The 22,262-nt window shown below is 38.5% G+C and overlaps 1 protein-coding gene across 1 annotated transcript in view; it reads right to left on the reverse strand.

Annotated features, from left to right (window-relative positions):
- The window catches only part of CLIC4 (CLIC family member 4), an 83,665-nt gene that overhangs the window by 29,338 nt on the left and 32,065 nt on the right, over window positions 1-22,262 (reverse strand). The window contains exon 2 of the mRNA XM_022551726.3: window positions 13,893-14,002. Within this exon, the coding sequence (XP_022407434.1) occupies window positions 13,893-14,002 (110 nt within the window). The remainder of the gene's footprint in view (window positions 1-13,892; window positions 14,003-22,262) is intronic.

Consider the following 22,262-nt stretch of genomic DNA (forward strand, 5'->3'; position numbering starts at 1 on the left):
CAAGACCACAGTCATCTCTAATCTTCAAGTCACCCACTCATGTTCTCACTCAGACTCACATTTGTTCCCACTTATAATTTACTTCCTACTCAACTCAGGAAGACCTTGTACATAATCAAGAGTCTAGAAGTCCTAACAGCTTAGGGTTTATATATTTATTTTCTAATCCTAACACTTTAAAGTTTAAAAAGGTAGCACAAAGGTAAGCAAGAACAACAGTATCTCACCACAGCAAGTAGGGCTAATAAAACTCTATAAAGTACACAAGAGAAAGAGAATACACACATTTCCCATCAACGCCGGTGATGAATAAGAATGTTCTTTAATCTCATCATACACAAACTGTGATCACCTGGAAGACACTTTTCTCATTCCAAAGTTATAAAATATATCCACCAACATTTTTATGACTAACAAACAGTCCATTAATGCCTAAATATAAGGTAATAATTTTTTCATGAACAGGGTGGATTTAGGTAAGGGAGAAGAAAGAAATCAATGCTTTAAAATAACCCATAAGGGAGGGCAGCAAAATAAATAGCAGCTATTATTTCTATAATAAATTATGACAGCTTTCAAGATCTCAAAACAAAAGTATTTATTAGAGGAGGGATAAAGTTAGCATGGTAGAGAAGAAAGAACCAAAGACCGAATAAAAAAGGACCTGGTTCAAGTCCCGAATTGAACAGTTCTGCCATTCACCAGCTATGTGACTATGTAAATCACAACCTCTTTGGGTCTAGATTTCCTCATTTGTACTATGGATATAAGACTGGCTCTGCCTGTAAAGATCAAATCAAATAATGGGTGTGACAGTGAACTAAACTTTATGCAAGTGATGAAATTGCAGTTTTAAACTCTATTTGAGTCTGATGGTTCAAAACTGGTTATCTAGCATTAACTGGTAATAAGAAATCTGATTAATATAGAGGTATGTAAGTAAAGCGAAACCAGGCATATGCTTACCAATTCTCCTTAATATTAATGACTAGCGAATAGTCTTTCTTGTTTCTGCTAAAAGATTTTTTTTTTATAGATGATAAAACTATTTTCAGGGTTAACTGCTGAGATAAAGCACAATCATGTTAGGTCCTTACTCCAAGTGAAAGTAAATTTGAGAAGAAACTTTAATGCCCCTAACAGATCAGTAGACGTCAAATAAATGGACAAGTTGTACGCATTGAAGTGACTCACTTAGAAGTTGTTATCAAGTCAGCAACCAGATAGAATCTAAGATTCTTCAACTTCAAGTCCCCACTGGCACTCTAAGGTCTCAGGTGTTTCATCTGACCCACAAAAGCTCATTTTTACAGATGCTTCGCAGAAACTTAACATTTCAAGAACTGCAGTGTGAGAAAAATGAAACTGAATAAGCAATGGCTAAAATTTTCAGGGCATCTTTAGTTTTTTTCATAAAAGGTCTTCAATAAATATTCAAGAATTCATTCAAATTCATTCAAATGTTTCCCTTAAGTGATATCTAGGAAAAACAAAATGCATAGAATTCATGCCTTGAGATGAGAGCATGAATATTCTCCAATATTTTGGGGGCTTTTTATTTTCACCACTACTTACCAGAGTAAGTTTGTTTCTAGATGAAGAAAAGGAAATATATAAAGAGAAAAAACTAGGGGGGACCTTCAAGATGGCAGAGGAGTGAGACGTGGAGATCACCTTCCTCCCCACAAACACATCAAAAATACTTCCACAAGTGGAACAACTCCTAAAGAACACCTACTGAACGCTAGCAGGCGGCCTCAGACTTCCCAAAAGGCAAGAAAATACCCACGTACCTGCGTAGGGCAAAAAAAGAGAAAAAACAGAGACAAAAGACTAGGGATGGGACCTGCAACTCTGGGATGGAGTTGTGAAGGAGGAAAACTCTCCACACCCTAGGAAGCCCCTTCACTGGTGGAAACAAGGGGTAGGCGGGGGGGAAGCTTTGAAGCCACGCAGGAGAGCATAGCAACAGGGGTGCAGAGGGCAAAGCAGAGAGATTCCCGCACAGAGGATCGGTGCCAACCAGCTCTCACCAGCCTGAGAGGCTTGTCTGCTCACCCGCCGGGGCGGGTGGGGGCTGGGGGCTGAGGCTCAGGCTTCAGAGGTCGGATCCCAGGAAGAGGACTGGGGTTGGCTGCGTGAACACAGCCTGAAGGGGGCTAGTGTGCCACAGCTAGCCGGGAGGGAGTCCGGGAAAAAGTCTGGACCTGCCGAAGAAGCAAGAGATCATTGTTTCGGGGTACGGAAGGAGAAGGAATTCCTTTCCCGTGTGCCCACAGTAGGCAGAGCACCACCTAAGTGAGCTCCAGAGACAGGCACGAGCCATGGCTATCAGCTCGGACCCCTGAGACGGGCATGAAACACTAAGGCTGCTGCCACTGCCACCAAGAATCCTGTGTGCAAGCACAGGTCACTATCCATACCACAGCCCCCGGAGCCTGTGCAGCACGCCACTGCCAGGGTCCCGTGATCCAGGCACAACTTCCCTGGGAGAACACACGGTGCTTCAGGCTGTTGCAACATTACGGCGGCCTCTGCCGCCACAGGCTCGCCCTGCATTCCAATTATGACTACCGTACCCCTCCCTCCCCCTGGCACGAGTGAGCCAGAGCCCCCTAATAAGCCGCTGCTTTAACCCTCTCCTGTCTGGGCAGGGAACAGATGCCTGAGGGCAACCTACATGCAGAGGCGGGGCCAAAACCAAAGCTGAACCCCAGGAGCTGGGCAAACAAAGAGGAGAAAGGGAAATTTCTCCGTGCAGCCTCAGGAGCCGCGGATTAAATCCCCACAGTCAACCTGAGGTACCCTGCATCTGTGGAATACCTGAATGGACAACGCATCGTCCCAAAATTGAGGCGGTGGACTTTAGGAGCAACTGTAGACTTGGGGTTTGCTGTCTGTGACTGATTTGTTTCTGATATTTATGTTTATCTTAGTTTAGTTTTTAGCACTTGTTATCATTGGTGTATTTGTTTACTGGTTTGGTCGCTCTCTTCTTTTTTTTTTTAACTTTTTTTTAATGTTAATAATTTACTTTTCTTTCTTTTTTTCTCCCTTTTCTTCTGAGCTGTGTGGCTGACAGGGTCTTGGTGCTCCAGCCTGGTATCAGGCCTGAGCCTCTGAGGTGTGAGAGCCGACTTCAGGAAACTGGACCAACAGAAACCTCCTGGCCCCACATAATATCAATCTGCAAGGGCTCTCCCAGAGATCTCCATCACAATGCTAAGACCCAGCTCCACCCAACGGCCAGCAAGCTCCAGTGCTGGATGCCCCATGCCAAACAACTAGTAAGACAGGAACGCAACCCCACCCATTAGCAGAGAGGCTGCCTAAAATCATACTAAGTTAACAGACACCTCAACACCAGACGCAGCCCTGCCCACCAGAGAGACAAGATCTAGCCCCACCCACCAGAACACGGGCACCAGTCCCCTCCACCAGGAAGCCTACACAAGCCACTGAAACAACCTCACCCACTGGGGGCAGACACCAAAAACAACGGGAACTACGAACCTGCAGCCTGCAAAAAGGAGACCCCAAACAGAGTAAGTTAAACAAAATGAGAAGACAGAGAAATATGCAGCAGATGAAGGAGCAAGGTAAACACCCACCAGACCAAACAAATGAAGAGGAAATAGGCAGTCTACCTGAAAAAGAATTCAGAGTAATGACAGTAAAGATGAGGCAAAATCTTGGAAATAGAATGGAGAAAATACAAGAAACGTTTAACAAGGACCTAGAAGAACTAAAGAGCAAACAAACGATGAACAACATAATAAATGAAATTAAAATATCTCTAGAAAGAATCAATAGCAGAATAACTGAGGCAAAAGAGCAATAAGCGACGTGGAAGATAAAACAGTGGAAATAACTACCGCACAGCAGAATAAAGAAAAAAGAATGAAAAGAATTGAGGACAGTCTCAGAGACCTCTGGGATAACATTAAACGCAACAACATTCAAGTTATAGGGGTCCCAGAAGAAGAAGAGAAAAAGAAAGGGACTGAGAAAATATGTGAAGAGATTATAGTTGAAAACTTCCCTAATATGGGAAAATAAATAGTCAATCAAGTCCAGGAAGCACAGAGAGTCCCATACAGGATAAATCCAAGGAGAAACATGCGAAGACACATATTAACCAAACTATCAAAAATTAAATACAAAGAAAAAATATTGGGCTTCCCTGGTGGCGCAGTGGTTGAGAGTCTGCCTGTCGATGCAGGGGACACGGGTTTGAGCGCTGGTCTGGGAGGATCCCACATGCCACGGAGCAACTGGGCCTGTAAGCCACAACTACTGAGCCTGCGCATCTGGAGACTGTGCCCCGCAACGAGAGGCCGCGATAGTGAGAGGCCCGCACACCGCGATGAAGAGTGGCCCCTGCTCGCCGCAACTGGAGAAAGCCCTCGCACAGAAACGAAGACCCAACACAGCCAAAAATAAATAAATAAACTTTAAAAAATATTAAAAGCAGAAAGGGAAAAGCAACAAATAACATACAAGGGAATCCCCATAAGGTTAACACATGATCTTTCAGCAGAAACTCTATAAGCCAGAAGGGAGTGGCAGGACATATTTAAAGTGATGAAAGGGAAAAACCTACAACCAAGATTACTCTACCCAGCAAGGATCTCATTCAGATTTGACAGAGAAATTAAAACCTTTACAGACAAGCAAAACTTAAGAGAATTCAACATCACCAAACTAGCTTTACAACAAATGCTGAAGGAACTTCTCTAGGCAGGAAACACAAGAGGAGAAAAAGACCTCCAAAAACAAACCCAAAACAATTAAGAAAATGGTAATAGGAACATACATATCGATAATTACCTTAAATGTAAATGGATTAAATGCTCCAACCAAAAGACACAGACTGGCTGAATGGATACAAAAACAAGACCTGTATATATGCTGTCTACAAGAGACCCACTTCAGACCTAGGGACACATACAGACTGAAAGTGAGGGGATGGAAAAAGATATTCCATGCAAATGGAAATCAAAAGAAAGCTGGAGTAGCAATTCTCGTATCAGACAAAATACACTTTAAAATAAAGACTACTATAAGGGATCCATCCAAGAAGAAGACTGCAAATATTTATGCACCCAACATATAGGAGCACCTCAATACATAAGGCAAATGCTAACAGCCATAAAAGGGGAAATCAACAGCAACACAATAATAGTAGGGGACTTTAACACCCCACTTTCACCAATGGACAGATCATCCAAAATGAAAATAAGGAAACACAAGCTTTAAATCACACATTAGACAAGATGCACTTAACTGGTATTTATAGGATACTCCAACCAAAAACAATAGAATATACTTTCTTCTCAAGTGCTCATGGAACATTCTCCAGAATAGATCATATCTTGGGTCACAAATCAAGCCTTGGTAAATTTAACAAAATTGAAATCGTATCAAGTATCTTTTCCGACCACAATGCTATGAGACTAGATATCAGTTACAGGAAAAAAACTGTAAAAAATTCAAACACATGGAGGCTAAACAATACACTAGTAAATAACCAGGAGATCACTGAAGAAATCAAAGAGGAAATCAAAAAATACCTAGAAACAAATGACAATGAAAACATGATGACCCAAAACCTATGGGATGCAGCAAAAGCAGTTCTAAGAGGGACGTTTATAGCAATACAATCCTACCTCAAAAAACAAGAAACATCTCAAATAAACAACCTAACCTTATACCGAAAGCAATTAGAGAAAGAAGGACAAAAAAACCCCAAAGTTAGCAGAAGGAAAGAAATCATAAAGATCAAATCAGAAATAAATGAAAAAGAAATGAAGGAAACAACATCAAAGATCAATAAAACTAAAAGCTGGTTCTTTGAGAAGATAAACAAAATTGATAAACCATTAGCCAGACTCATCCAGAAAAAAAGGGAGAAGACTCAAATGAACAGAATTAGAAATGAAAAAGAAGTAACAGCTGACACTGCAGAAATACAAAGGATCATGAGAGATTACTACAAGCAGCTATATGCCAATAAAATGGACAACCTGGAAGAAATGGACAAATTCTTAGAAGAGCACAAGCTTCTGAGACTGAACCAGGAAGAAACAGAATATATAAACAGACCAATCACAAGCAGTGAAATTGAAACTGTGATTAAAAATCTTCCAACAAACAAAAGCCCAGGACCAGATGGCTTCACAGGCGAATTCTATCAAACATTTAGAGAAGAGCTAACACCTAACCTTCTCAAACTCTTCCAAAATATGTAGCAGAGGGAGGAACACTCCCAAACTCATTCTACGAGGCCACCATCACCCTGATACCAAAACCAGACAAAGAGGTCACAAAAAAAGAAAACTAGAGGCCAATATCGCTGATGAACATAGATGCAAAAATCCTCAACAAAATACTAGCAAACAGAATCCAACAGCACATTAAAAGGATCATACACCACGATCAAGTGGGGTTTATCCTAGGAATGCAAGGACGCTTCAATATACACAAATCAATCAATGTGATACACCATATTAACAAATTGAAGGATAAAAACCATATGATCATCTCAATAGATGCAGAAAAAGCTTTCAGCAAAATTCAACACCCATTTATGATAAAAACTCTCCAGAAAGTAGGCATAGAGGGAAGCTACCTCAACATAATATAGGCCATATATGACAAACCCACAGCCAACATCATTCTCAATGGTGAAAAACTGAAAGCATTTCCGCTAAGATTAGGAACAAGACAAGATTGCCTACTCTCACCACTATTATTCAACATAGTTTTGGAAGTTTTAGCCACAGCAGTCAGAGAAGAAAAAGAAATAAAAGGAAACCAAATTAGAAAAGAAGAATTAAAACTGTCACTGTTTGCAGATGACATGATACTATACACAAAGAATCCTAAAGATGCTACCAGAAAACTACTAGAGCTAATCAATGAATCTGGTAAAGTAGCAAGATACAAAATTAATGCACAGAAATCTCTTGCATTCCTATACATTAACGACGAAAAATCTGAAAGAGAAATTAAGGAAACACTCCCATTTACCATTGCAACAAAAAGAATAAAATACCTAGGGATAAACCTACCTAAGGAGACAAAAGACCTGTATGCAGAAAACTATAAGACAATGACGAAAGAAATTAAACATGATACAAACAGATGGAGAGATATACCATGTTCTTGGATTGGAAGAATCAACATTGTGAAAATGACTATACTACGAAAAGCAATCTACAGATTCAATGCAATTCCTATCAAACTAGCAATGGCATTTTTCACAGAACTAGAACAAAAAATTTCACAATTTGTATGGAAACACAGAAGACCCCGAATAGTCAAAGCAATCTTGAGAAAGAAAAACGGAGCTGGAGGCATCAGGCTCCCTGACTTCAGACTATACTACAAAGCTACAGTAATCAAGACAATATGGTGCTGATGCAAAAACAGAAATACAGATCAATGGAATGGGATAGAAAGCCCAGACATAAACCCACACACATATGGTCACCTTACTTTTGATAAAGGAGGCAAGACTATACAATGGAGAAAAGACAGCCTCTTCAATTAAGTGGTGTTGAGAAAACTGGACAGCTACATGTGAAAGAATGAAATCAGAACACTCCCTAACACCATACACAAAAATAAACTCAAAATGGATTAAAGACCTAAATATAAGGCCAGACACTATCAAACTCTTAGAGGAAAACATAGGCAGAACACTCTATGACATAAATCACAGCAAACTCCTTTTTGACACACCTCCTAGAGAAATGGAAATAAAAACAAAAATAAACAAATGGGACCTAATGAAACTTAAAAGCTTTTGCACAGCAAAGGAAACCACAAACAAGACGAAAATAGGAGAAAATATTTGCAAACAAAGCAACTGACAAAGGATTAATCTCCAAAATACATAAGCAGCTCATGCAGTACAATTTCAAAAAAACAAACAACCCAATCCAAAAATGGTCAGAAGACCTAAACAGACATTTCTCTGTCGAAGATATACAGATTGCTAACAAACACATGAAAGGATGTTCAACATCACTAATCATTAGAAAAATGCAAATCAAAACTACAATGAGATATCATCTCACACTGGTCAGAATGGCCATCTTCAAAAAATCTACAAACAATAAATGCTGGAGAGGGTGTGGAGGAAAGAGAACCCTCTTGCACTGTTGGTGGGAATGTAAATTGACACAGCCCCTATGGAGAACAGTATGGAGGTTCCTTAAAGAACTAAAAATAGAGCTACCATATGACCCAGCAATCCCACTATTGGGCATATACCCTGAGAAAACCATAATTCAAAAAGAGTCATGTACCACAATGTTCATTGCAGCACTATTTACAATAGCCAAGACATGGAAGCAACCTAAATGTCTATCAAGAGATGAATGGATAAAGAAGATGTGGCACGTATATACAATGGAATATTACTCAGCCATAAAAAGAAACAAAATTGAGTTATTTGTAGTGAGGTGGATGGACCTAGAGTCTGTCATACAGAGTGAAGTAATTCAGAAAGAAAAAGACAAATACCGTATGCTAACACATATATAGGGAATCTAAAAAAAAAAAAAGGTTCTCATGAACCTAGGGGCAGGGCAGGACAGGAATAAAGACACAGATGTAGAGAATGGACTTGAGGACATGGGAAGGGGCAAGGGTAAGCTGGGATGAAGTGAGAGAATAGCACTGACATATATACACTACCAAATGTAAAACAGATAGCTAGTGGGAAGCAGCTGCATAGCACAAGGAGATCAGCTCAGTGCTTTGTGACCACCTAGAGGGGTGGGATAGGGAGGGTGGGAGGGAGACGCAAGAGGGAGGGAATGTGGGGATATATGTATACATATAGCTGATTCACTTTGTTATACAGCAGAAACTAACACAACATTGTAAAGCAACTATACTCCAATGAAGATGTTTAAAATTTTTTTTTAATTTTAAAAAAATTTAAAAACTGGATGGTGAATACTCATTAAAAAAAAAAAGAAAAAACTAAAATAAGATACAGAAAGAAAGGGAAAGACAGGAATGAAAACGAGACATCTTATAGGAGCTAATACTTTAAGCAACTTAAGTGGCTTAATTGCAATTAAAATTTAATTCAGCACAAACAATTGGAGGCCCTCGGGCTGGTGGCTCGGTTCCAGCTGCTTGGTATAAAATGAGTACAGCACAGCCACAGGACACTGGAGCTGGTCCTTAAAAATGACCTACTGTAACCAGTTGACTCACTAAATGGAGAGAAAAAAATACGAAGTATGTAGACTCACACGTTAATTGAGTTCCCTTTTAAAACTTTAAAGGTGTTGATTTTCAAGGCATAGAATTATTTCATACAAATCAAGAGAATGCTGGACACCAGATGGCAAATAAGCAAAAAAAGATAACAACACAAATCTTTGGTTTCAGATCACTTTACTCCTATTAATTATCCTTCACTAGATTTGCTATATTCTGACTAATACTAAAGTCACTAACTGAATGACTGAATTGTGAACATCAAACCACACACACCAAGATCCCAGTTACTAAGTATTTTGTCTGTGTGTCCCGTTCGTTTAACCAGTTAAAGGATTTTACTTATTGTGATTAAATGTGGTATACTGCTGATCTCTGTCTACTTTAATGTCAACTTGTGGAGCAATCATTTTAGAACAAAATAGCACCCATGAAAAGGTATCAAATTCAGCTTTTATAATGCTCAACAGATTTTATTTATAGTTTATAAGCAGAGTTTATACTGACAACAGGTTTAGAAAACCTTTCACTAACAATCCATTTTTCTATTTCAGCTCTTAGTGGCCTCAACAGGATTTTTCATCTTTGAAATTATCTTGAAAAAGAACATAAAGACGTGGCAGTGGCAGTGAAATTATGTCTGTCTCTGTCTCTATCTCTCTCTGTCTCACACACACACACACAGGGTATGTATACATGTGATTCAAAATGCATTCATGAGACCCATATCTTGAATTGTAGGACCATTCTAACAAGGTCTTCACGTAGCTCAAGTCAACTTTACAAAGGGGAAGAACAGAGTCTGTACTTCCCTGACTGACCAGCAGCAGGAAATGATTTCTCTAAAAGGCTGGCCTGTTCCACTCCACTTAGTCTCTCTGTATGTGTTATTCATGCTGCTGTGTACTGAAGATGTACCTGGAACTCAAACTGATCTCTCAACTTGCTGAAGACTATTTTCAGAAGGGTAGAACCACAGAGACATGATAATGAAAGCAAATTACCTGAAGAATCTATTTGGAAATCAGATTTTGTTCTGAGTTTATCACTCCTTTTAAGATATACAGAACTATCAGTTTTATAGTTCTGCTGTAACATTTTAAACTATAACAAAATTGTTAAAGTTTAAACTATTATAATAATGATGCAAAACCTTATGCCATGATCATGGCAATTTACTTGTGGGTCTGACTCATACAATGTTACAAATGGTATGCTGACTTCTGAAGCAGAAGGAACTGGTGACACCACAAAGGATGAGACAGTTTCAATGTTTAAGGTGGGAATGGGAAAAATGAAAACAAGTATTTCCCAGACTTTTAAAGTGGTTTTCTCCAATTTATCTATTTTCTCAGAGAATATCATGGAGGAGGAATTTTATTCACTGGTAATATAGCAGATATCACTGCTTTTACAATAAAAAGCTTATTTCTTAAAGTTATCATTTCCACTCTCATTTCCCAAAACCAGAAGAGTTTACCGTAACAACTATATGGCCACACTCAGCTATATCCAAGTCAATGTCTCAGTGTGTATATGTATGTGTGTCTGTCTCTCTCTCTTATTACTGTTCTCACGCTTCCTTCTTTCTCTTCCCCCAGCCTACCTCTCAGGCTTATCTGTGCTCTAATGATGCTGATCTCTGATTTAAGAACTTCTGAGCATAATGAAGATAATGGAAGTCTTCAAATAAAGATCTTGATCACTGCCATGAACCTGTCAGCCACAAAGGCCCTGTAACACCAGTGTGATAAAAATAATAAATTCTATTCAATAATAGGTCTGAAAATGGTCTGATAACAGTAGTAAAAAGTACCCTGAACAGTGTTTAGCACGTAATAGACAATGAAGAAATGTTAGTTTATTTTTCCCTTCTTTCTTACTGAGATTAAAAATGAGGTAACTGACCTCCAAGAAGATGAGACAGCTTGCCCAGCGAAATCAGAGACAGGGCTCTCTCCACACAGAACCAGGTCTCTACCCCTAACGCTTTCTGCTATGCCATGGTTGCTCCCCTTTTGATGACACATGATAACATCCTGAAATGTGTCCCATATTTTAATATTTTCACTTATATTTACCTGAAGCTTTTGTTCAAATGGCAGTTGATATAAACCTGAATTCCTAAAGCCTGGCAACTATTTTTTTTTTAAATCTGAAAGTTCTGTAATACGACTGCAGCATAAACAAAAAATTAGGTTTAGAAATTACTCCCACAAAAGTATGAAGGCAGCACTCGCAGGAAGCAATGGGAGGTTGTTCCAAGCCTCACAGGGGCATATGAATACCACCAGAATAGTCACTAACACCGACTGAGCTTCAAAGAGAACGTGTTACACAGTGTTCTTATGGATGAAATGTCATTTAACAATAATTTTTTCAGAGCAGAGAGTGGGCTTCTAAAAAGCTCTCAGTGGAGTTCTATTGCTCTCCGCCAGTTTGTTCTGGGATCAGTACATTTCACCAAGAAATTAGGCAATTATCAGGAAAAGCAGGAAAATAAGCACTGTAGGCACCAAATCTTTCTCCCCCACAGCTTTCTAAAAACAATCATATTTAAAGTTTTAAAGTTAAGAATATATTATGAAAGGTACTTTTTACTACAGCATGTTTTAGTCCTCTGTGACAACTTTATTTTATTTACACTGGTTTTTTTTTTTGAGCCAACGTTCACTCTCTTGGGGTACCTTCTCTTTGAAATCTTACTTAAGACTATATATATAAGCATGTAAACTCATAGAAAAGGTCTGGAAGGATGGTAAAGAGCAAACCTAAATGCAATTATCTCTGTGAAGGGAAACCTGATGACCAAGGTTAGGGATGAAGGGGACTCATTATCATGTACTACTTGTACACTTTTAATTGACCTTAAGAAGGATTTTTTTATATGTACTGTAGACCTAAGACTTTTAAAGAAAGCTAAAGAATATAGGCTCCAGTATTAAGTGTTCTCTGTAGATTTTACACAAAGCTCTAGGAAATAAACACATGTCTTCTTTGAGTAGCAAATTTTCTAATTAGGAGGCCCTGAATCTTTCATCCTACTTCCCATGTGTCACTTTTTACATGTAGGGCACATTACTCCTAAACATATACAAATCCCCAAATATCAATCAACTTCCAAGAATAATGCCATCAAAACTTTGTAAACGAAAAGTGAAACAGATGACTTAGAAACAGCCGTTATGAGTTCACTTCCTTTTCTGAACCAGATTCCCATCGTTTATGGTTCTATTACTGGTGTGCACCACAATCAAGCACTGTATTGAGCTGTTCAAAGAAGGCTTTTTCAAAGCATGTTAGTCAACTCACTTGCTCCAAGCCAAAAATGCAATAGGAGAAATCCATGTATTTTAAGACACACTAAGGGTGTGTTCTTGGCGGCACGGTCTATTTTTAGGAGTTATATTGGGAAACTCCCTTTGTGAATGCATGTAGGAAAAAAACAGTAATAGAAGGGTAACTATATAAATTATTTCATTCTTACAATAGCTCTGTCCAATATGAGCTAGGTATGTCTTCAAATGAGCCTGTAGTTCTTACAATTCCCAGAGGCTTATTTCTACATTCATATATATAACCAAAGGGGTTCCTGGAAGACTTTATGGCTTATTTTCAATAAATAGATTTTAAGTCTGCAAAATCTCAATTAAGTGAAGTAAAAAATAAATTTTAAGGAACTGACAGGGGTCCCAGAGAATGCTAACCTAGAACAGGGAATGGGATTACAGCTGTCAGGTAATTCTCACATTGTGATGCCCAGAAGGAGAATGTTCATGAATTCTGCTCCCCATCCAGTGATAGCCTGTCATTATTTTTTCTTGGACACTGCACATGTCTAATAAGCTTAAAAAATAAGTAGCAAAGCATTTTTTGCTTTGTGGCATTTGTGTCAAGAGGAATACATTTCCACTGCCAAATCCCAGATTTTCTATTGGTAAAAGTGTTCTCAACCCTTGGTTTAAATCTTTTTTTTTTTTTAAGTATGAATGTTCTTCACCTCAGACCTGTTTGCTAAGGGAGAATAGAAGTTACTGAGTAAAAAAAGCTTACTGCTCTCAGGGCTCTTCTCAGCCCTCTCCACTTTGGTCTGTAGAGAGAAAGTCAGAAACAACCCTTCACCTAGCAAGAACAATCACAGGGCCATAGATAACTGCTCTTATTCTTAATTGTATTTAATCAAATATGGTTAAAATCATATTATAGAAAACTCCTATTATGCTTTGAAAAGTAGATGAAATGAAAAAGACCACAGCAGTAATCAGCCTCCAAAAATCCCACTCTTGGTTTTAAAGATCCAGATTGTACAGGCCATGTGTCTACGAGCACATTTGAGAAGTCGTCTGCTTAGAAAGTTCTGCATAGTTACATGTTTATCTGTAAAGTCAAAGATTTCACTGCTTCTACCCTAAAACAGCTCCTGGTGCTGCTCTTGATATTATAAGGTAAACATACAATAAGCTCCTAAAAAGACTGAGAGGCCACAAGCAATATACTTACATTGTGAATTATCCATAATACTTATACAAGTTAAATGTGCCCATAAATCAGCTGAACTTTAATACATTTCTTTATAGAACATATACAAGCAAAGTGAGGGATGAGGAGAGGATCAAACTGAGAACATCAAGTTGATACCCAAATCTTACCTTTTCAGGTCAACAGTTGTGACACTAAACACAACTCCTTTGAGCCAAAGAATCATGAAGAGCCTCTGGGAAAAGGGGCAGTTTCCTATGCTTTCACCATCACTGCCAGCCTGGAAACAGAAATAAACATTAAAAAACAAGGCCAAAGTAATGATACACAAAACAATAGACCTTTTCCTGAATTTTAGTCAAGGGTACTAGGAGACAGGAAAAGTTGCATTGTGGAAGGAAGAAATTCAGGTCTTTCATTTGCCTCTTTCTCTTTTTTTTTGTTTTGGCCACACTGCACAGCTTGCAGGATCTTAATTCCCTGACCAGGGATTGAACCCAGGCCCTCGGAAGTGAAAGCACAGAGTCCTAACCACTGGACCACCAGGGAATTCCCGCCTCTTTTTCTTAGAAATGGCCAGTCTAATATAGCGCTGTCCAAGAGAGCTATCTGCAATGATAGAAAGTATCTGAATTATCACTGTCCAATACAGTAGTTATTTGTGATATCTGGCTAATGAGTACTTAAAATGTGGCTAGTTCAAATGAACTGAATTTTATTTACTTTTAATTAATTTATATTTAAACAGCCACACGTGGCTAATGGCAACCTTATTGGACAGCACAGGTCCAATCAATCCCTAGGGGGTACATATATCCTTGCGTCAGGGCAAAGACTATCATAGGTTTTATGAAACGTAAGTCATTTCTTGTTCTATGAAACAGTATTCTTTACAGGGCAACATAAAAAGGGAAACGTGTGCCTCTCTCCAAAGGGTAAAATAACTGCCGACCTCCCCCACATTAAGCAAAATTATTCATGGGACTTCCCTGGTGGTCCAGTGGTTAAGACTCCACACTCCCAAGGCAGAGGGCCTGGCTTCTATCCCTGGTCAGGGAACTAGATCCCGTACGCTGCACTAAGAGCCCACATGCTGCAACTAAAATATCCCGTATGTCACAACTAAGACACAGTGCAGCCAAACAAATAAATAAATATTTTTTTAAAAAGTATTCATTATAAAAATCCCATACCTTGTTTACACATTCCTTCAGGGAACAAGAAAATAACAAAAGATATCTTTATAATAAGTTATTTGTAATCATACTTAATAAATGAAGCAGCTGACTTCCCTGAGCTCTACGATAACACAATTTTCCTAAAAATTAGAGTGGGACAAATCTTGAATTCCATCAAGTATGCCCCCCAAGTTTAAAAAGGAGGGAAGGGGGAGGGGAAAATGAAAGAGCGAGCAAGCAGGCTGGAAGAGAACATTCTGACACTCACTAGCAGCCAACACAGCCCTCTTCACCATAAAGTCTATGAATAGAGCCAGAAACTAACTTTCAACAAGTCAGTCAAAGATGCTGGTAGAAGTACTGTTTATTATCCTGAAGTAAGTCTCAAAAACTTCAGAAGGCATTTCAGTAAAATGCTACATTAGTAAAGTCATTAATTCCTAAACTAGTGGGTAAATGGAGGGGAGTTAAAAAAAATAAAAGCAGTTACCTGATTAAATATAATACAGGGGACTCCCCTGGTGGCGCAGAGGTTGGGAATCCGCCTGCCAATGCAGGGGACACAGGTTCGAGCCCTGGTCCAGGAAGATCCCATATGCTGCGGAGCAACTAAGCCCATGCACCACAACTACTGAGCCCACGTGCCACAACTACTGAAGCCCACGTGCCCTAGAGCCCCTGCTCCACAACAAGAGAAGCCACCAAAATGAGAAGGCTGCACACTGCACCGAAGAGTAACCCCTGCTCACCACAACTAGAGAAAGCCCATGTGCAGCAACAAAGACCCAACGCAGCCAAAAATAAATAAATAAATAAATAACTTTGCATGTGCACTCTTCAGGATAAATCTGGAAAACGCCTTTGTATTAACTGCTCTCCTAAAACTCATGACAATTCAAATAAGAAGTACTGCCATGATTAAGTTTTTCCAAAGTCATAACAGCACTAGAAAATTGGCAGCTACTAGCCAGATGATGTTTTCATAAAGTAGAGTGAAACTGTGGAAAAACTCGGATGTCCAATAGTCATAAATCAAAAACTCCCTCCTTTAATCCAAGTTGTACTAATAAAATTCCATTTCAACAAAGTTAAAGAATCAAAATTACTCTCTTCAGTATGAATTACAATAAATACAACCTATTGGTACAACTGACTGAGGAGGTGAGGAGGATATTATGGTATAATGGAAAGCATACTACACTGGGAATCAGGGTACCTTATTCTGCATCCAGTTTTTATTAATGTTAAAAATGAACACATAGCATCTAAAAAAACTACGCCTTTTTTTTACTGCTTCTAACAGTAACATATACACTCATTTAAAATTTTTTTTATTAAATGAAATTCTTTAAATTCTATACTGCTTTAAAATTTTCAAAAATTTCACACACATGATTTCATATAATCCCAAAATAACTCTTTTTTACTCCTACCGCTCTGTTGCCCCTTCCCCCCCACCACTAGTAACCACTAGTTCGTGCTCTATATCTATGAGTCTGCTTCTTCTGTTTTATTCACTAGTTTGTTGCATTTTTTAGATTCCACATATGATATCATACAGTATTTGTCTTTCTCTGTCTGACTTATTTCACTTAGCATAATGCCCTCCAAGTCCATCCATGTTGCTGCAAATGGCAAAATTTCATTCTTTTTTATGGCTCAGTAGTATTCCATTGTATACATACATCACATCTTCTTTATCCATTCATCTGTTGATGGGCACTTAGGTTATTTCCATACCATCACAATTGTAAATAATGCTGCTATGAACATTAAGGTGCATGTATCTTTTTGAATTAGTGTTTTTGTGCTTTTTCAGATATACATCCAGGAATGGGACTCCTGGCTCATATAGCAGTCCAATTTTTAGTTTTTGGGGAAACTTCCATACTGCTTTCCACAGTGACTGCACCAATTTACATTCCCACCAATAGTGTCCAAGGGTTCCCTTTTCTCCACATCCTTGCCAACATCTGCAATTTGCATTCTTTTTGATGATCGCCATTCTGACCGGTGTAAGGTGATATCTCATTGTGGTTGTCATTTGCATTTCCCTGATTATTAGTGATGTTAAACATCTTTTCATGTGCCTATTGGCCATCTGCATTTCCTCTTTGGAAAAATGTCTATTCAGTTCTTCAGCCCATTTTTTAATCTGATTGTTTTTTAATGTTGAGTTGTATGAGCTGGTTATATATTTTGTATATTAATGGATATTAACCCCTTATCGGTCATATCATTTGCAAATGTCTTCTTCCATTCAATAGGTTGTGTTTTCATTTTGGCATTGGTTTCCTTCACTGTGCAAAAGTTTTTAAGTTTCATTAGGTCCCGTTTGTTTATTTTGCTTTTGTTTCCTTTGCTTTAGTAGACGGATCCAAACAAATATTGCTGCAATTTATGTCAAAGAGTGTTCTATGTGACTTTTAAGTTAATCTATATCAAAGGAAGCCATTTTATAAATTTAGACAGCTAATTTAGATAGAATCCATGCTAAAGGTAAAACTTTAAAACCTCACTTATCTATGTTTTCCTCTAGGAGTTTTATAGTATCTGGTCTTACATTTAGGTTTTTAATCAATTTGAGTTTATTTTTGTATACGGTATTAGAGAATATTCTAATTTCATTCTTTTACATGTGGCTCCAGTTTTCCCAACACTATTTATTGAAGAGACTGTCTTTTCTCCATCGTATATTCTTGTCTCTTTTGTCGTAGATTAATTGACCATAGGTGCATGGGTTTATTTCTGGGATTTCTATCCTGTTCCATTGAACTATAAGTTTGTCTTTGTGCCAATACCATACGGTTTTGATTATTATAGCTTTGCAGTATAGTCTGAGGTCAGGGAGCATGATTTCTCCCCCTCTGTTCTTCTCTCCAAGATTGTTTTGGCTACTTGGGGTCTTTTGTGTTTTCATACAATTTTTTAAATTATTTGTTCTAGTTCTGTGGAAAATGCCATTGGTATTTGGATAGGGATTGCACTGATCTGTAGATTGCCTTGGGTGTTATGGTCATTTTAACAATATTAATTCTTCCAGTCCAAGAACATGGCATATCTTTCCATCTGTTTCTGTTGTCTTCAATGTCTTTCATAAGTGTTTTATAGTTTTCTGAGTATAGGTCTTTTACCTCTATTCTTTTTAAAATAAAAACCGAAACACTACAGAATGTCAGAGTTCCCCTACCCTTGAACCATTCACTAGTTATTCTTCTAGATTTTTATTTTCTATGTACACACTACTTTTTTCTTTTAAACGTGTGATCACACTATACAGCTTTTTAAAATATTTTATTCCCAAACTAATATAATCAACCCTCTGGAGGCTGTAATGCCCCCACCAGGATGGTATCAGAGAAGGCCAAAGAGGGAGCCAGGCTTTAAACCCTGCCAGCCAGTAATGAAAACCCCCCTTTTTCTTGGTTGGAAGAGAGGGAAGCAGAGGGGTGTCAGAGGAGGAGGCCTAGTAGAGTAGTCAGGACTTTCAACATCAACCAGCTGTAATGAGGCCACCTCGACTGGGGTCTCAGTGGAGACCACATGGGGAGCTGGAACCCTCACCCCTGCCCAACAATAATGAGGAGCCTTCCCACCTTGGGTATCAATGGAGGCCAAGTGGGGCACCTGGACTTCTATCTCCACTTGGATGTCTATGTCCATCTGGCTTCTCCTTCCCACTGCCGTTCTTCTCTCCCACCCCCCTCCAGAGCAATGTCAGAGAAGTCTTATTTGAGTGTCAGAGAAGTTTAAACAGAAGGTTTAAACAAGATCCAGAGTTTCACAACATAATAAGAAAATGTTCAGGTTTCAACTGAAAATCCCGTGTCATACCAAGAACCATATCAAACTGAATGAAAAAATGCAATCAAAAGATGTCAACATCAAGATGACATAAATGTTAGAATTAGCTGACAAAGATTTTAAAGCAGCCATGATAAAAATGCTTCAATGAGCAATTATGAACAGCTTAAAATAAACATAAAAATAGCCTCAGCAAGGAAATTCAAGATGCAAAGAAGAACCAGAAATTTAAGAACTGAAAAATACAATAACTGAAATAAAAAGCTCAGAGGGTGGGCTCAACAGCCAATGGAGAGGACAGAGGAAAGAATTGGTGAACTGAAAAACAGAATAATAAAAATTGCCCAATCTGAACAACAGAAAGAAGATAGATAGAAAATTTAATACTTCTTATATATTTCCATATTTTAATGTCATCTAATGGTCATTTTTGAAGGCTTCACTGTATGCTATTGACCCAACAATTTCATGTCTAGAAATTTATTCTATAGAAACACTTATACAGATGTCCAAGGATACAAGAGGAAGGAAAAATAAAGTGTTGTTTATAATAGCAAAACACTGGGGATCTCCCAATGCCCATCAGTAAAGGATTTGTTAAATGACATCACACCACCAGAGGGTGGAGTCAGGGCTAACCCATTCGGCCTTCGCTGGCATGGGTGGAAAACAGGACCATAGATTTTTCCTGTGGTGTTTGGAATAGAGCAGCTATTGTCTGAAAGTTTTCTGTCCTGCTTAGGCTGCCCCTTTTCCTGGTTTTTTGGTTAGAGAGAGCAGTCTTTTGTCAGAGTTTTTGTTGTTGTTTCTGTCTACAATTGTTGGGAGTTTCTGGGTTGCTGGGTTCTATAGTGCCAAGTCTGGGATGTATGAAGCAAAAACCCAGGAAACTCACCACCACCATCTAATCCATCTTCCCAGAAGTGGAGGTTTCTCAGATATATTAAATTTGAAAAGCAAAATTAATACAATGGATTATTACTAAACCATATAATGCCATTTCCAGCAACATGGATAGACCTAGAGATTATCATGATAAGCAAAATAAGTCAGAAAGAGAAAGACAAATACCATATGATATCGCTTATATGTAAAACCTGAAACACAACACAAATGAACATATCTATGAAACAGAAACAGGCTCACATAGAGAACAGACTTCTGGTTGCCAAGGCGGGGTGGGGGGGAGGGAAGGAGTGGGAGTTTGGAATTAGCAGATGCAAACTGTTATATATAGGATGGATAAACAACAAGGTCCTACTATACAGCACAGGGAACTATATTCAGTATCCTGTGATAAACCATAATGGAAAAGAACATGAAAAAGAATATATACATGTATAACAGTAATGTTGCTGTACAGCAGAAATTAACATAACATTGCAAATCAACTATATTTCTATAAAATTTACAAAAATTAAAAAACAAAATTAAAAATATATGAAAGGTGATATATATACATAAAGTGGAATATTATTTGATAATAAAAAGCAATACATTACTGATACATGTTATAACTTGTATGAACTTTGAAAAATTATGCTAAATAAAAGGAACCAGTCACAAAAGGCCACATATTATATGATTCCATTTATATGAAATGTCCAAAATAGGCAAATCCACAGAGACATAAAGTTGATTAGCAGTGGCCTAGGGTTGGTAGAGGGGAGGAAAGAAAGGGGAGTTGGGAATGACTGCTAATGGGTAAAAGGTTTCTTTTTGGAGTGATAAAAATGTTCTAAAATTAGACTGTGGTGACGGTTGCATAACTTTGTGAATATACCAAAAAAACACTGAATTGTACACTTTAAATGGCTGAACTGAATAATATCTGAATTATATCTCAGTAAAGCTGTTTCTAAAATACATAGACTCAGGACTTCCCTGGTGGCACAGAATCTGCCCACCAACGCAGGGGACACAGGTTCAAGCCCTGGTCCGGAAAGATCCCACATGCCGCGCAGCAACTAAGCCCGTGCACCGCGACTACTGAGCCTGTGCTCTAGAGACCATAAGCCACAACTACTGAGTCCGCGTGCCAAAACTACTGAGACCGCGTGCCACAACTACTGAAGTCCGTGCATCAGCCTGTGCTCCGCAACAAGAGAAGCCAGCGCAACGAGAAGCCCGCGCACTGCAATAAAGAGTAGCCCCCGCTCGCTGCAACTAGAGAAAGCCCGCGCAGCAAAGACCCAACTCAGCCAAAAATAAATAAATATATATATATAAATTTTTTTTAATCTTATAAAAAAATAAATAAAATACATAGACACAGATTACAAGTATAAATATCACATACTGGACAAAATTTTAATTTGCAATACATAGTTTTTAAACTATAACTTCATATTACAGAAAACATACATGTCTATATTTCTTAAAAATTACAAAATCCAAATAATCAAAGCAAAAACATGAACAATACCACTGACAGAAATAACCACCAATTCCAGACAAATAATGAACCTTAGCATTCATTTAGGTTTTGTTCTTACAAAAGGGGTAGTTTTGTTTAATTTGCTATCTAGGGTTCTTCTCATACACTCACTGTTCCGCACCCTTCCCCTGCCCCACCTCTGTTGTAATTCTTGAATTGCCTAATACCAGTATTTATTCAGAAACTACTTGATTAACTCCTACATTGCAGAACAGGGGTCAGTGGTAGGTGCCATAAATATTTTAATGTTTTACTAATTCAAGGTTAAGGAACTGCTCACTTAGAAAACCCAGTTTAATCAGTTTTCAGAATAGTCAGATTTTAAAACACCCGAGAGGGGCTTTCCTGGTGGCGCAGTGGTTAAGAATCCACCTGCCAATGCAAGGAACATGGGTTCGAGCCCTGGTCCCAGAAGACCCCACATGCCATGGAGCAACTAAGCCTGTGCACCATAACTACTGAGCCTGCGCTCTAGGGCCCACGAGCCACAACTACTGAAGCCCACGCACCTAGATCCTGTGCTCCGCAACAAGAGAAGCCACTGCAATGAGAAGCCCATGCACCGCAACCAGAGAAGGCCCAAGTGCAGCAACAAAGACCCAATGCAGCCAAAAATAAATAACTAAATTAAAAAAAAAAAACACCCTAGAAAGAGAGCTTTAACTTGGTCCTCTTTATTTCTTTGTGTTTAAGGGACTGGGGGTGAGGGATGACTATGACTAGGGGAAGAGAAAGAGAAGCTGGGACCTGAAGGTAAGAATGGGCTCCTGACCATTAACTTATCAATATTTTCCTTGACATATTTTCAAGGGAATGTATGAGAACAGTGTGTAGCTGAAAGAATGAACTTTAAAACTTTAAGAGCTCACTTACCTTTAACGTGGTTTCTATCTAAATTAGCTGTCTAAATTCACAAAATGGCTTCCTTTGATTTAGATTAACTTAAAAGTCACAAAACAACACAATAAATGGGGTGAAGTCACCTGGCTTCTATTATCTATTTCTTCAGTTTTTGCTAAACATGCTGGAACCAAGGTTTAGAGTCTACACGTTTAATAAGCTGTTATCCTTCTACAGGGTCTGCAGAGTATGGAGGAAATAACAATGTTTAGATTAAGACA

This window comes from Delphinapterus leucas, chromosome 1, assembly GCF_059928025.1.
Source record: "Delphinapterus leucas isolate spDelLeu-1000000601 "Yukka" chromosome 1, BTC_Dleu_Yukka2, whole genome shotgun sequence".
NCBI lineage: Eukaryota > Metazoa > Chordata > Mammalia > Artiodactyla > Monodontidae > Delphinapterus > Delphinapterus leucas.